The following is a 12,875-nucleotide window of genomic DNA, read 5'->3' on the forward strand; positions in this document are numbered from 1 at the left end:
AAGACACCAAGCTTTACCAAAAGGAGCCAGGAGACCATATGCACCGAGGGCATGTTCCGAGAGCCGCATAGCACATTTGATTAGGTTTGATGAGACTAACCACCTCGTCCAGCACACAGAAGGAAAGAAGAAGAAAAGGTGTGCACACAAGGACTGTAAATCTACTGTGAGAACGATGTGTTCAAAGTGTAATGTGGGATTGTGTATTGCCTGTTTTATTCCATTTCATGTAAAATAATGCTGAGTTCAGGGTTTGATTTTTGATTATTAATTGTACTGTGTTATAAAGTATCAACTGTATGATGAAGACTACTACAAAGTGAAATTTTCTGCTCTGCTTAAGCTCACCTTAGCTAGTGTTTCTTAAGCCAATTTAGCAATACTCATTCAAGTGACCTGTGTGTGTGTGTGTGTGTGTGTGTGTGTGTGTGTGGTGTGGGTTAACTGCAACTGCTTTCTTTGTCCCGCACCTTGTCAGTTACATGTACTAGCTTATCATCTTACCCACATAGAGGCGTATGTATTTATTGTGTACGACAAAATCCATTCTAATTCTCTCTGTCAATCTTAGCAAGTTTCCCCTGATCTGAAATTTCCTGGCAGATTAAAACTGTGTGCCGGACCGAGACTCGAACTCGGGACCTTTGCCTTTCGCGGGCAAGTGCTCTACCAACTGAGCTACCCAAGCACGACTCACGCCTCGTCCTCACAGCTTTACTTCTGCCAGTATCTCGTCTCCTACCTTCCAAACTTTACAGAAGCTCTCCTGCGAGCCTTGCAGAACTAGCACTCCTGAAAGAAAGAATATTGCGGAGACATGGCTTAGCCACAGCCTGGGGGATGTTTCTAGAATGAGATTTTCACTCTGCAGCGGAGTGTGCGCTGATATGAAACTTGGGTAGCTCAGTTGGTAGAGCACTTGCCTGCGAAAGGCAAAGGTCCCAAGTTCCAGTCTCAGTCCGGCACACACTTTTAATCTGCCAGGAAGTTTCATATCAGCATACACTCCGCTGCACAGTGAAAATCTCATTCTTCCCCTAATCTGATTAAACGCCTTGTGAAGGTGTGTGTGTGTGTGTGTGTGTGTGTGTGTGTGTGTGTGTGTGTGTGTGTGTGTGTGTGTCGAGTTTATTTATTTAAGATTGACTTTAACAATTTGTCTTATATGAGGTACAAGTTGTATTTATCTTGCTAAAGCGAGACTCATTATTTGTCAGTGTATATTCTGTTATTGTTTGAGGGTGCTGCCTCGCAGCATGTGATTTATGTTCACAGTTGATTGCAAAACACGTGAGTCTACCTTGGAGTTTGCAGCCGTGACTTCTGGGGCTGCTACCTTGGCAGCATTCTGCCCAATGCCCGAGGTCGAAGTTACTGCCGCGGGAGCACTTTGCCGCACCATCTGTGACGCCTAGCAAACGTTGAGTAGTTGTCCTGTTCCTCGGAGCTATACCCGGGTCGAGCGACTGCCGCCAGGGTTGTAGGCTGTCGAGTTTAGTGGGATTAACTCGTGAACTTTGTAAATTACCGAACGATTCAAAGTTCATTCTTACTGTTCAACAACTCTTATGTCTTGTGTTTACTGAATGGCGTTTCCTTTTGCTTATATTGGTAAATTTCAGTAGTTTGTCACTTTATATGTCACTGTAGTTCTGGTGGTTTTGATGATGTCATTAATCTGGAATTTAATTGATGAGTATGTTTTTCTTAAATAAATGATAATTTGGTGAAAATGACGAACTATCTGACGGGTCTCCCTTCACGTATTGATGTTTAATCCTTTCCTATCCTGAACCTGATACCTGGGGGTTTCACCACTCTCCCAAAATGTCCCAAGGCTTTATTATGTATGAGATTCAATGCAGATGATTTTGCAGGCCAGTCGACGTGTAATAAGGTGGTGAAGTGTTCATGAAACTAGTCAAATATTTTTCCAGCCCAACAAACACTGCTGTCGTCTTTATATGTCTGTGTGAGCAGTGGCCTTTTCCAACGCGAGTGGCTCCAAGTGCGCAGTTCCCATCACAGTGGTCCTCACTAATAGGTAGGAAAAGAACTTCATTTCCTGCCTGCAGCAATTCCAGACATATCTGGAACCAATTCTGATTCACAAGCTGTGCCATACATCTCTGGTCCCTCTCAGTCAGGGTCTTTTTCCAACTACAATTCTGACGGCAAGTTTCCGAGTCACTATTTCCTAACACATCTAACAGCCCTAGTGGCACAGGCAACACGATTACCCCTTTTTGCCATTCTGTCACAACCTTACATTTCTCATGTTTACATACAATGTCTACATCTACACCTACATTTATACTCCGCAAGCCACACAGCAGTGTGTGGCGGAGGGCACTTTACGTGCCACTGTCATTACCTCCCTTTCCTGTTCCAGTTGCGTACAGTTCATGGGAAGAACGACTGCCAGAAAGCCTCCGTGCACGCTCGAATCTCTCTAATTTTACATTTGTGAGCTCCTCGGGAGGTATAAGTAGGGGGAAGCAATATATTCGAAACCTCATCCAGAAACGCAACCTATCGATACCTGGACAGCGAGCTACACTGTGATGCAGAGCACTTCTCTTGCAGAGTCTGCCACTTGAGCTTGCCAAACATCTCCGTAACGCTATCACACTTACTGAATAACCCCGTGACGAAACGCGCCGCTCTTCTTTGGATCTTCTCTATCTCCTCCGTCAACCTGACCTGGAACGGATCCCACACTGATGAGCAATACTCGAGTATAGGTCGAACGAGTTTTTTGTAAGCCACCTCCTTTGTTGATGGACTACATTTTCTAAGGACTCTCCCAATGAATCTCAACCTGGTACCCGCCTTACCAACAATTAATTTTATATGATCATTCCACTTCAAATCCTTCCGTATGAATACTCCCAGATATTTTACAGAAGTAACTGCTACCAGTGTTTGTTCCGCTATCATATAATCGTACAATAAAGGATCCTTCTTTCTATGTATTAGCAATACATTATATTTGTCTATGTTAAGGGTCAGTTGCCACTCCCTGCACCAAATGCCTATCCGCTGCAGATCTTCCTGCATTTCGCTGCAATTTTCTAATGCTGCAACTTCTCTGTATACTACAGCATCATCCGCAAAAAGCCGCACGGAACTTCCGACAGTATCTACTAGGTCATTTATATATATTGTGAAAAGCAATGGTCTCGTAACACACCCCCGTGGCACGCCAGAGGTTACTTTAACGTCTGTAGACGTCTCTCCATTGAGAACAACATGCTGTCTTCTGTTGCCAAAAACTCTTCAATGCAGCCACACAGCTTGTCTGATATTCCTTAGGCTCTTACTTTGTTTATCAGGCGACAGTGCGGAACTTTATCGAACGCCTTCCGGAAGTCGAGGAAAATGGCATCTACCTGGGAGCCTGTATCTAATATTTTCTGGGTCTCATGAAAAAATAAAGCGAGTTGGGTCTCACACGATCACTAGTTCCGGAATCCGTGTTGATTCCTACAGAGTAGATTCTAGGCTTCCAGAAATGACACGATACGCGAGCAAAAAACATGTTCTGAAACTCTACAACAAATCAATGTCAGAGATATAGGTCTATAGTTTTGCGCATCTGCTCGACGACCCTTCTTGAAAACTGAAACTACCTGTGCTCTTTTCCAATCATTTGGAACCTTCTGTTCCTCTAGAGACTGCTTGAAACACAAATGTCTCACTGATTGCTACTCCTTTACGTTCACATAGAGACAGTGCACACACAGTTGAATGCACGGCTCAACCACTGCACCACCTGTAAAAGCTTACCAATTCATCTATCGTCTGTGCATGCACACAGGGACGACTAAATTTTTTTCCCCTGGTGAGCTTATACACGTATTAAATATGCACATCATCTTGACAGAGATTGGCATACTATGGAAGGTAATTAACTTGTTGAAGGTGCGTGCAGTGCAGGCAAAAGCCAAGGTGAAATACCTACGGGAGCTGTCCGAGCAATTCAGCATCAGAACTCGTGCGAGACAAGGTGACGTAATTTCACCACTGGTTTTCAATTTGGTCTTCACAAAAGTAATTCCGGAAATGGAAAGAGAGGCAAAGGAGTAAAGATAACTGGAAGAACACGGTTACTGGGATATGCAGATGGCATGGCAGCTACGGAGGAAGAGATGACAGGCACTGTAGGGGACACAGCAAAGAATGTATCAGTGGATTAATGCAGAGATGACTGAAATGTGACAAGAAGACAGAGAAGCTATAATAACACCCAATTACAGGCAGGAATATGAGACATAACCAGACTGGAAAATTTAAATATTTTGGTTCCTGGTTCAACAGAAATAATAATTTAAAACAAGAAATTAATCAATGTATATCAGTGTATCAAGGTTACTTCAGACTGATGCATATAATGTCATTACAAAAATGTATCAACTAAAACCAAACTTAAGTCCACAATGCAGTGACAGTACCAACATTGTTATGTGGGACAGAAGCCTTACGCAATACAAAAGAAGGTGAGAACACATTAATTTCAAATGGAAAATCAGGAAAAAGATCTCTGGACTAATCCACGAAGAGAACAACTGAAGACATGGAACGAAACACTTGAACATTGCACAGAAACTTAATGTGCGGAGAATAACCCTGGCAGAAAGCCAGACACTTACCGGGTCAAAGCTGTGCTTAGAGGAAAACCGGATGCATTCCATCCAACTGGAAGATCGAGGAAGCGATGGGAGGACGGACTTCGGAAAGACCTTCAGCAATTGGATGTCCAGATCCAAAGTCCACACAATTGCCATCTACTGAGGAACACTGTTAGGTTGGTGCACGATCTTCAGGGTCCGTGATCACTGATCTCTATATCTGGATGTGTGTAACTGGTTTCTTAATAACGTAATATTTTGCATAATTATTCAAAGATTGCAAATAATCTCGAAGTAGAGGTGATACAGCTTCTTCATCATACAGTTCTGATCGAAGACGATTATTGTGTTACTGTAATGGCTGTGAAGGAGTCTTGCACTTACTAAAAAAAATTGAGGCCAAACTAACCCTTACCGATCACGTGAAAAACCCTGGATCTCTACATTACGTGAAGAATGTCGAGTACAAATGTTTAGCATTCTTTATACTTCAATTGCGCATGGTACTCTGGTATCGAGTTGTGCAAGGCACTAGCCGTCTAGGGGGGTACCAGGACCTTTTGTTGGTGACTTATTGATTCTTCCTTTTTTTTATCACTTTTTCAAACACTCTCAGTATAACTTCACTGTGGCCTACGTGACGGATCGAATCATCCCCTCGACACGGCAGCTGTTTGTTAGGGTAAAAATGCCGCCAATGAGGTGAGTAGGGATTCGGACTTCATTCCGACACTAATCGACACCTGCCACCACCGTCTCGATCGGTCAGTGATCTGTTTGTGTCTTGCCTATAAAAACCTCTCGTCTCATTTCTAGCTTCCTCAGATGCCCTCTCCCTGGCAGACCACACTACAGACCACTCGACACTCGCACAAACTCGTGTCAGAGGATTGTGGGAGTGTCGTCAGCACGAGGGAGTGACGCAGGGTCGACCCGGCACATTCGCTGCTCGAGCTGCCGCCTGTACCGGTCCCGCTCCTCCGTGACGCGTGCCACCGCCAGCTTGAGGCGCTGCAGCTTGGAGACGAGTGTACGGTTCTTGACCTCGAGGGCCTGGCACTGACGCAGCCGCTTGACGCGACAAATCTGAGCGTAGCCGCGGTTCTTGAGTGTGCGCCGCCTCTGCTTGAGGTGCATTACAACCTCCTGCGGGTAGCCTCGGAGTTTCCTGTTGAGCTCGCAAATTGACAGCGATACGAGATCGTCGTCACTGACGATACCCTCGGCAGAGGATGTAGTGGACGTGCCGTAGGGCTGTCGTGCCGAATCCTCTCGTCGCAGCTGCTGTTGTGGCAAGTGGCGAGCTGCCGACAAGAGGGGCGGAGTACCGAGCAGTCGCACGAGAACCGGATCCGCACTGTCGACCTCACACTCCCGGCACTGTAGAAGTTGTTTCGGGCAGGAGTTCTGCACGTAATTGCGTTTACAGAGCGTATGCCACTTCTCCTCGAGGCGCACCACCTCCTCGGGTGGGTAGCTCTGCAGCTTCTCGTCGAGCTCGGAAAATGGCAGAGACACGAGAGCGTCGTCACCGAGGATCTCCTCGGCAGAACCCGCAGCGGAGGTGGCATCTGGCGGCTGTGGCGTCAGCTCGCATTCACGATACTGTCGTGACTGGTCACAGTCGTGTACGGCGGACGAGTCGGAGCCGGTGCCCGGCAGCCACGAGACCGCTGGCTCCTCGATGTCGACGCGAACCTGTCGCAGCCGTTCCTTGCGGCACTTGTGCCAGGAGATGCGTTTCTTGAGCTTACGCCGCTTCTGCACGAGGCGCGTCACCACCTCGTGTGGGTATCCGCACAGCTCGTTATTGAGCTCGAACAACGATAATGACACGAGAGCGTCATCACTGAGGATGTCGTCGGCGGTGGACTCGGTATACGGCGGTTGTTGTGCTTCCCCGAGGAGGCGATCGTGTGACAGCGGTGAGTCGGAGCCGACACTCGGCGGTATCTGCTCCTCACTCTCGGCATCGACCTCCCGGTACTGCCGCAAATGTTTGCCGGTTAGGTTCTGGGGCTCGGGCCACTTCCTATCTACACACGGCACCTTCTCGCATGGAGAACCGTGCAGCTTCTCGTCGACTGTGCCGTCACTGACAATATCCTCGGTGGACGAGGCAGCGTACGGCACCTGCGGTGACAAATCTCGGGGGCAGTGCTGTCGGTAATCGTGTGCTGTAGACGAGACCGTACTGGCATCTGGCATTCGCACCGATACGTGCTCTCCACTGGCGATCTCTAGCCTCTGGTGCTGTTGCCTTTTGCTGCTGTCGCCATGTTTGTTCCGGTGCTGCTGTCGTGGCCGGTGTGCCTCGGGCGAGACGGAGTCTTCACACGGCGGTCGCACCTGCACCCGCTCCTCGCCGTCACACTCGAACTCTCGAGACTGTACCGGCTGTCCGTTGCCAGTATTCTGCGTGCAGATAGTGAGCCGTTTCTGCTCGAGGCACCTCGTCACTTCGCACGGGGTGCCGTGCTGTCTGTCGTCATTCTCGCACGTCGACGGTGGCGTAAGAGTGTCACCACAGTTAGTTTCCACGGAGGAGGAGGAGGCGGTGTACTGCGGAGGAGGCAGTGGCACCTCCTCGTGGGACTGCTGTCGCGGCTGGTGTTGTCGGTTGTGAGGTGCCACTGAAACGGGTGGGGTGTTCAACAGCTGTACCGGAATCTGCTCCTCGCTGTCGCCCTCAGACTCCCGGCACTGTTGTAGCCTTTTGCTACAGCAGTTAGGTGCGTAACCACAATTCTCGACTGTACAGCACATCTGCTCAGGGTGCACCACGTCCTCGTGTACACAATCGGGCAATTTTTTGTCAGGCTCGATTTTCGAAAATGACACGAGTTTGTCACCAGTGAGTATGTCTCCGGTGGAGCGAGGTGGCCCCGGTGCGAGCTCGCGGTGGTCCTGCCGTCGGAGCCGGTCGTCATCACACACGGTGGGCGAGACGGAATCGGTGTCCGGTGGTCGCACTGCTAACTGCTTCTCTGCCTGAAACAATTTGTACTGCCGCAGCTGTTTCCTGCGGCGGTCCCGGGCGTACTCGCGGTTCTTGAGCTTGCGGCGCTTCTGCATGAGGCGCACCGCCACCTCGGGTGAGTAGCCGCGCAGCTCGCTACGGAGCTCGTACAGTGACAGTGACATTAGAGCGTCGTCACTGAGGAGGTCTTCAGTGCCGGAGGTGGAGGACGCGGCATACGGTGGCTGTGGTGCCCGCTCGTGGTTGCGCTCCTGCTGTCGTGGCTGGTGTACCGGTGACGAGACGGACCCGACACTCGGCAGCAGAACCGGCACTCCCTCCTCGCTCTCGACACTGGCATCCTGAAGCTGTCGTGACAGTTTGCCGTGTAAGTTCCGCGTGTAGCTGTAGTTGAGGAGCTTGTGCCAATTAGGTTTGAGGCACACCACCTCACTGCACAGAGAACCGTGCACCTTCTCGTCGAGCTCACTCACTGACGGCGACACGAGTGTGTCTACGCCGACAGTGCCCTCGGCGGAGGAGGTGGCATACGGCAGCTGCGGTACTAGCTCGTGCCCGTGTCGTCGAGGGCGGTCGTGCTCCACAGTCGAGACAGAACCTGCATGCGTGGGTCTCTCGGACACGTGCTCCTCAGCGTTAACCTCTAGTTCCCGGTTCTGTAGCTGTTTACTTCTGCAGCTCAGCTCGCCGGTGAGCCCGTGCTGCGGCTGGTGGCAGTGGCGTGTTTCGGGTGAGGCAGAGTCGGTGAGGAGTAGATGTATCGGCAACCGCTCCTCACTGTTGGCCTCAATCTCCCGGCACTGTTGCAGCTGTCTGTTGCCGGCATTCTGCGTGTAGCCACGTTTCTCGAGTGTGTGCCATTTCTGCTCGACGCACACCACCACCTCACTTCCGGTGTCGTGCAGTTTGTCGTCAGACTCGCACGTCGACGGCAACACTGTAGTGTCGTTTCTAGGTATTTCATCTGTGGAGGATGCGGCGGATACAGTACACGAGGGCGGCAGCAGAGGTGGAGACGGCGGAGGTGGTATCAGTGGCGGCTGCTCCGATTGGTGGTGCTGCTGTGGCGGCCGGTGGTGTGCTGCGGACGACACAGAGCCGTTAGCCGGGGGACACTCCGACACTCGCTCCTCACTGTCGACCTCGAGCTCCTGGCGCCGTCCCAACCGTTTCCTGCGGCGTTCCTCCGAGTAGGCACGGTTCTTGAGCTTGCGCCGCCTCTCCATTACGCGCACTACCTCTCTACGCCGGTAGCCGTGCAGCTTCTTATAGATCTCACAAATAGGGAGTGACAGGAGATCATTGTCACTGAGAAGTTTTTTGGTGGAAGAGGCAGTGGACACAGTATACTGCAGCCGAGGCAGAGGCAGATGCAGAGGCGGAGGTGGTGGTGGTGGTGTTGGTGCCATCTTGTGGTGGTGTTGCTGTTGCTGTGCTGGAGACGACACTGAGCTTGCGTCCAGGACCCGCACCGGCACCTGTTCCTCACTGCTGATCTCAAGCTGCTGTTGCAGTCGTTTCCTGCGTCGTTCCCGTGAGTAGATGCGGTTCTTGAGCTTGCGCCGTTTCTTCATGAGGCGCACCACCTGCTTGCGTGGGTAGCCGTGCAGTTTCTTATAGAGCTCAGATGTGGAGAGTGACACGAGAGCATCATCACTGAGGATTTCCTTAATGGAGGAGTTGGTGGACACGGTGTATTGCTGCTGTGGCGGTGACGGTGGTTGTGAAGGCTGCAACAGCGGCTGCGCCTGCTCGTGGTTCTGCCGCCACTTCATCTGGTGGGATGCTGCTGATGATGCGGAGCTGGCGCCTGGGGGCGTCACCAGCACCGAGTCCTCACTGTCGACCTCGAGCTCCCGGCAGTGTCGCAGCCGTTTCCTGCGGCGGTCCTGCGAGTAGCCGCGATTCTTGAGCCTGCGCCGCTTCTTCAGGAGGCGTACTACCTCACTGCGTGGGTAGCCGTGCAGTTTCTTTTTGAGCTCGCACATCGTGAGCGATACTAGAGTGTCGTCACTCAGCACTTCCTCGGTGGACGAGGCGGTGGACGTGGTCTTCTCCGGCTCGGGTGGCGTCAGGTCACACTGGTGCTGCTGCGACCGGTTACGGTGGTGCACCGCAGGCGAGACAGAGCTATCGACGGGCGGCTGCACCCGTATCTGCCCATCACGGTCAACTTCGAGATCCCGGTGTCGTCGCAGCCTTTCACTGTGGCAGTTCTGCATACAGCTGCGATTTGCAAATTTGCGCCTCTTCTGCTTCGGGTCCACCACGTTCTCACAAGGGGTGCCGTGCGGTCTCTCGTCAAGCTCGCACGGTGACAGCGGTACGGGAGTGTTGTCACCGAGAACATCCTCAACGGAGGAGTCTGTGAAAATAGCCCGCTCTAGCTCCGGCGGCAGTAGCTCGTATCGTTGCAGCCGTGGCCGGTCGTGGTGGTGCACAGCGGGCGAGTCGGAACTGACAGCCAGTGGCTGCGACAGCACCCGTCCCTCGCCGCGGTGCCGCCGTGGCGCGTACTCGGCCGGCAGCTCGGAACAGTCGCCAGTGACGGCGAAGGTCGTCCCCGGTGCCCGGCAGGTGGCAGCCGGAACAGACTCGTCCCGCGGAGGCACCGCGTCGTCCACCGTGCAGCCGGGCTGCAGGTCTAGGTCGCACTCCCGTGCGATGCGGGTCAGTTCCACCCTGAGGTGATGCAGCTTGGCGACGAGCGTACGGTTGGTGACCTCGAGCACGTGGCGCTGCCGTCGCCGTTTGCTGCGGCAAACCTGCGCGTAACTGCGGTTTTTGAGTGTGCGTCTCTTGCATTTGAGGCGCGTCACCACCTCCCGCGGATAGCCTCGCAATTTCTCCTTCAGCTCGGACATCGGCAGTGACAGGAGAGCCTCGTCACTGAGGATGTCCTCGGCAGAGGAGGCGGTCGACGCGGCAAGTGTCAGTCGTGCCGCTGGCTCTCGAAAGTCGCCGTCCGAGTCGACGGGTATGCCTCCGGGCGCACAGCCGGCAGGGACCGGCACCGGCAAATCTTGGGGTTCTACCGTGGCGTTGGCCGTGCAGCTGGGCTGCAGTTCAAGGTCACCAGTCTGCGTGACACGTGCCAGTTCCGCTCTGAGGTGCCGGAGTTCGGCAACCAGCATACGGTTCGTGGCCTCCAGGTGCCGGCTCTGCTGGAGCCGCTTGCTGCGGCTGTTCTGTACATAGCTGCGGTTCTTGAGCGCACGCCGCCTCTTCTTGACGCGCAATACCACCTCGAACGGCCAACCGGACAACTTCTTGTTGAGCTCACACGCCGACATTGACAAGAGAGTATCGTCGTCGAGGATGTCGTCATCGAGGATGTCCTCGGTGGAAGAGGACTTCTGCAGCTGCGGCGAAGCTAGCTCGCGGCTCAGCTTCGGAGACCGACTGTGGTCGGCGGTCGGCCCAGTCATACACTGCGCCTTCGGCGTGTCGTCTGTGTGATCAGGCTGCAGGTGGAGTGTCTCCGGTGCCAGGGAGTGCATGGCAGACTGCAGGAACCGGCCCACATCGTTAGCCAGTGCCTCGGTCAGTACCTTTTGGCTGCACGCAGAGAGTTCTCTTGGGCGTCGCGAACATGGCCTCATCAGCCGACCGGTGTCAATAGCCGAGGGAAATTCCTGGAAGAAAAGATATAGTGGATACGCGGCTTACCACTACCTGGGGGATTGTTTCCAGATTTTCAATCTACAGTGGAATGTGCGCCAATTTGTGGACTGCCAGCCCCGCAAGGTAGCGAGAAACGTCTCTGAAGTTTCGAAGGTGGGTGAGCTACTGGCGGAAGTGTAGCAGTGGGGGCAGATTGTGTGTAGTGCTTGGATACCTCAGTCAGTAGAGCAATTGCCTGCGAAAGGCAAAGGTCCCGGGCTTGAGTCCCGAGCCTGCGCACAGTTTTAATCTGCAGGGAGCTTTAAATCACTGCACAATCCGCTGCAGAGTGAAAACTCATTCTGAAAACAATCCCCCATTCTGTGGCTAAGCCATGTATTCACAATATCATTTCTTCCACAGTGCTAGTCCTGCAAGGTTGTAGGAGAACTGCTGAGAAGTTTGGAACACAGGAGCCCAGGCACTGGCAGAGTACGAGCTGTGGGGACAGGCCTCCTGTCCAAAGGACCCAGGTTCGAGTCCCAGTCCGGCTCACAGTTTTAATCTGTCGTGAAGTTTAAAATCGGCGCACACTCTGCTGCAGAGTGAAAATTCATTCTAACAGATATTTTAATGAGGGTATTGACCCACAGATTAGTGAAGAGATAAAGATGGTGTCATACTCATCTTTGCAGAAAGCAGTACACCTAGGTCTGCAAGGAGAGCTGGCTGATCGTTCTGTTTAATTTTCTCCCCGTGGCAACGACTTCCGGTGTGTGTAAACAATGAAGATAAATTGCGAACATTGGAAATACTCGGATCGTATTGTTAATAAGTCTCACACCACTCATTATACTTACCATAGAGAGATTGGCCACCAAAGTGCCAACTGCAACCGATCACGGAACAGACAGGGAAGAGGCAGACGAGGACCGAGAAGTTTTGGAGTCGACGGGAGATCTGGCAGGGAAATGGCAGAGGGGCCAGTCTTCACCACTCCCAGATCTCCACGAAGTCGCTGATGAAGTTAATTTTTGTGAGTTAAAGAGGTGGTAAACACAATTGCGCAAGGCAACATCACAGATAGGCCTGTTAAGATTCCGATAGACAAGGGTGAGCAGGTGACCCCTAACAACAGGCAGAAAAGGCCAAGCTTCCGCATTAGTGAGCTACGGACTGAAATTATTAGTCCATTAGGAACACGTCATGTCGATCTGGAGACTGGAGGTGGACAGTATAGACTGACACGGAAGGGATCAAAAAGAGGCCACGATTTTGGCACTATTCTGGGGAAATATTTCCTGCACCACTTTCAAAGCATAGTAGACTTCTGATTCAGTCCAATCCACCATCTTGGCAGTGACAAAACTACATGCACTCGAGAAACCCAGTAAAAGTGCCTATTTGCTCTATTTCGATGTCGAGAGCCTGAGCTCCTAAAACTGTTTGCGTTGGAACAGGGAGAGTTCTCTGGGTGACAACCAGAATCCTACCACCTGCAGGAAATGTATTTTTCTGGTTGACATGCTCACCAGATATGAGTTCTAGACCACCTGCAGATTTATGCAAAAAGAGGCATCGTAGGACAGAGAACATAAATTGAAAAAATCTGCACGTCAGTAGGTTCGGATAGTTTTGACACTCAAGAGGCAACATTTTCA

The 12,875-nt window shown here is 51.8% G+C and overlaps 1 protein-coding gene across 3 annotated transcripts in view; it reads right to left on the reverse strand.

Moving 5' to 3' along the window:
* Positions 1-12,875, reverse strand: part of LOC126108956 (uncharacterized) — a 251,267-nt gene that overhangs the window by 222,992 nt on the left and 15,400 nt on the right. For 2 of the 3 annotated variants that reach the window (XM_049914344.1, XM_049914346.1), the window contains exon 1: positions 4,653-5,455. The exons of the other annotated variant lie outside the window; for it this stretch is intronic. In XM_049914344.1, the coding sequence (XP_049770301.1) occupies positions 4,653-4,787 (135 nt within the window). In that variant the 5' untranslated portion in view covers positions 4,788-5,455. Of the gene's footprint in view, positions 1-4,652; positions 5,456-12,875 lie in introns of those variants that run through there. 3 annotated transcript variants of the gene reach the window in all.

This window comes from Schistocerca cancellata, chromosome 11, assembly GCF_023864275.1.
Source record: "Schistocerca cancellata isolate TAMUIC-IGC-003103 chromosome 11, iqSchCanc2.1, whole genome shotgun sequence".
NCBI lineage: Eukaryota > Metazoa > Arthropoda > Insecta > Orthoptera > Acrididae > Schistocerca > Schistocerca cancellata.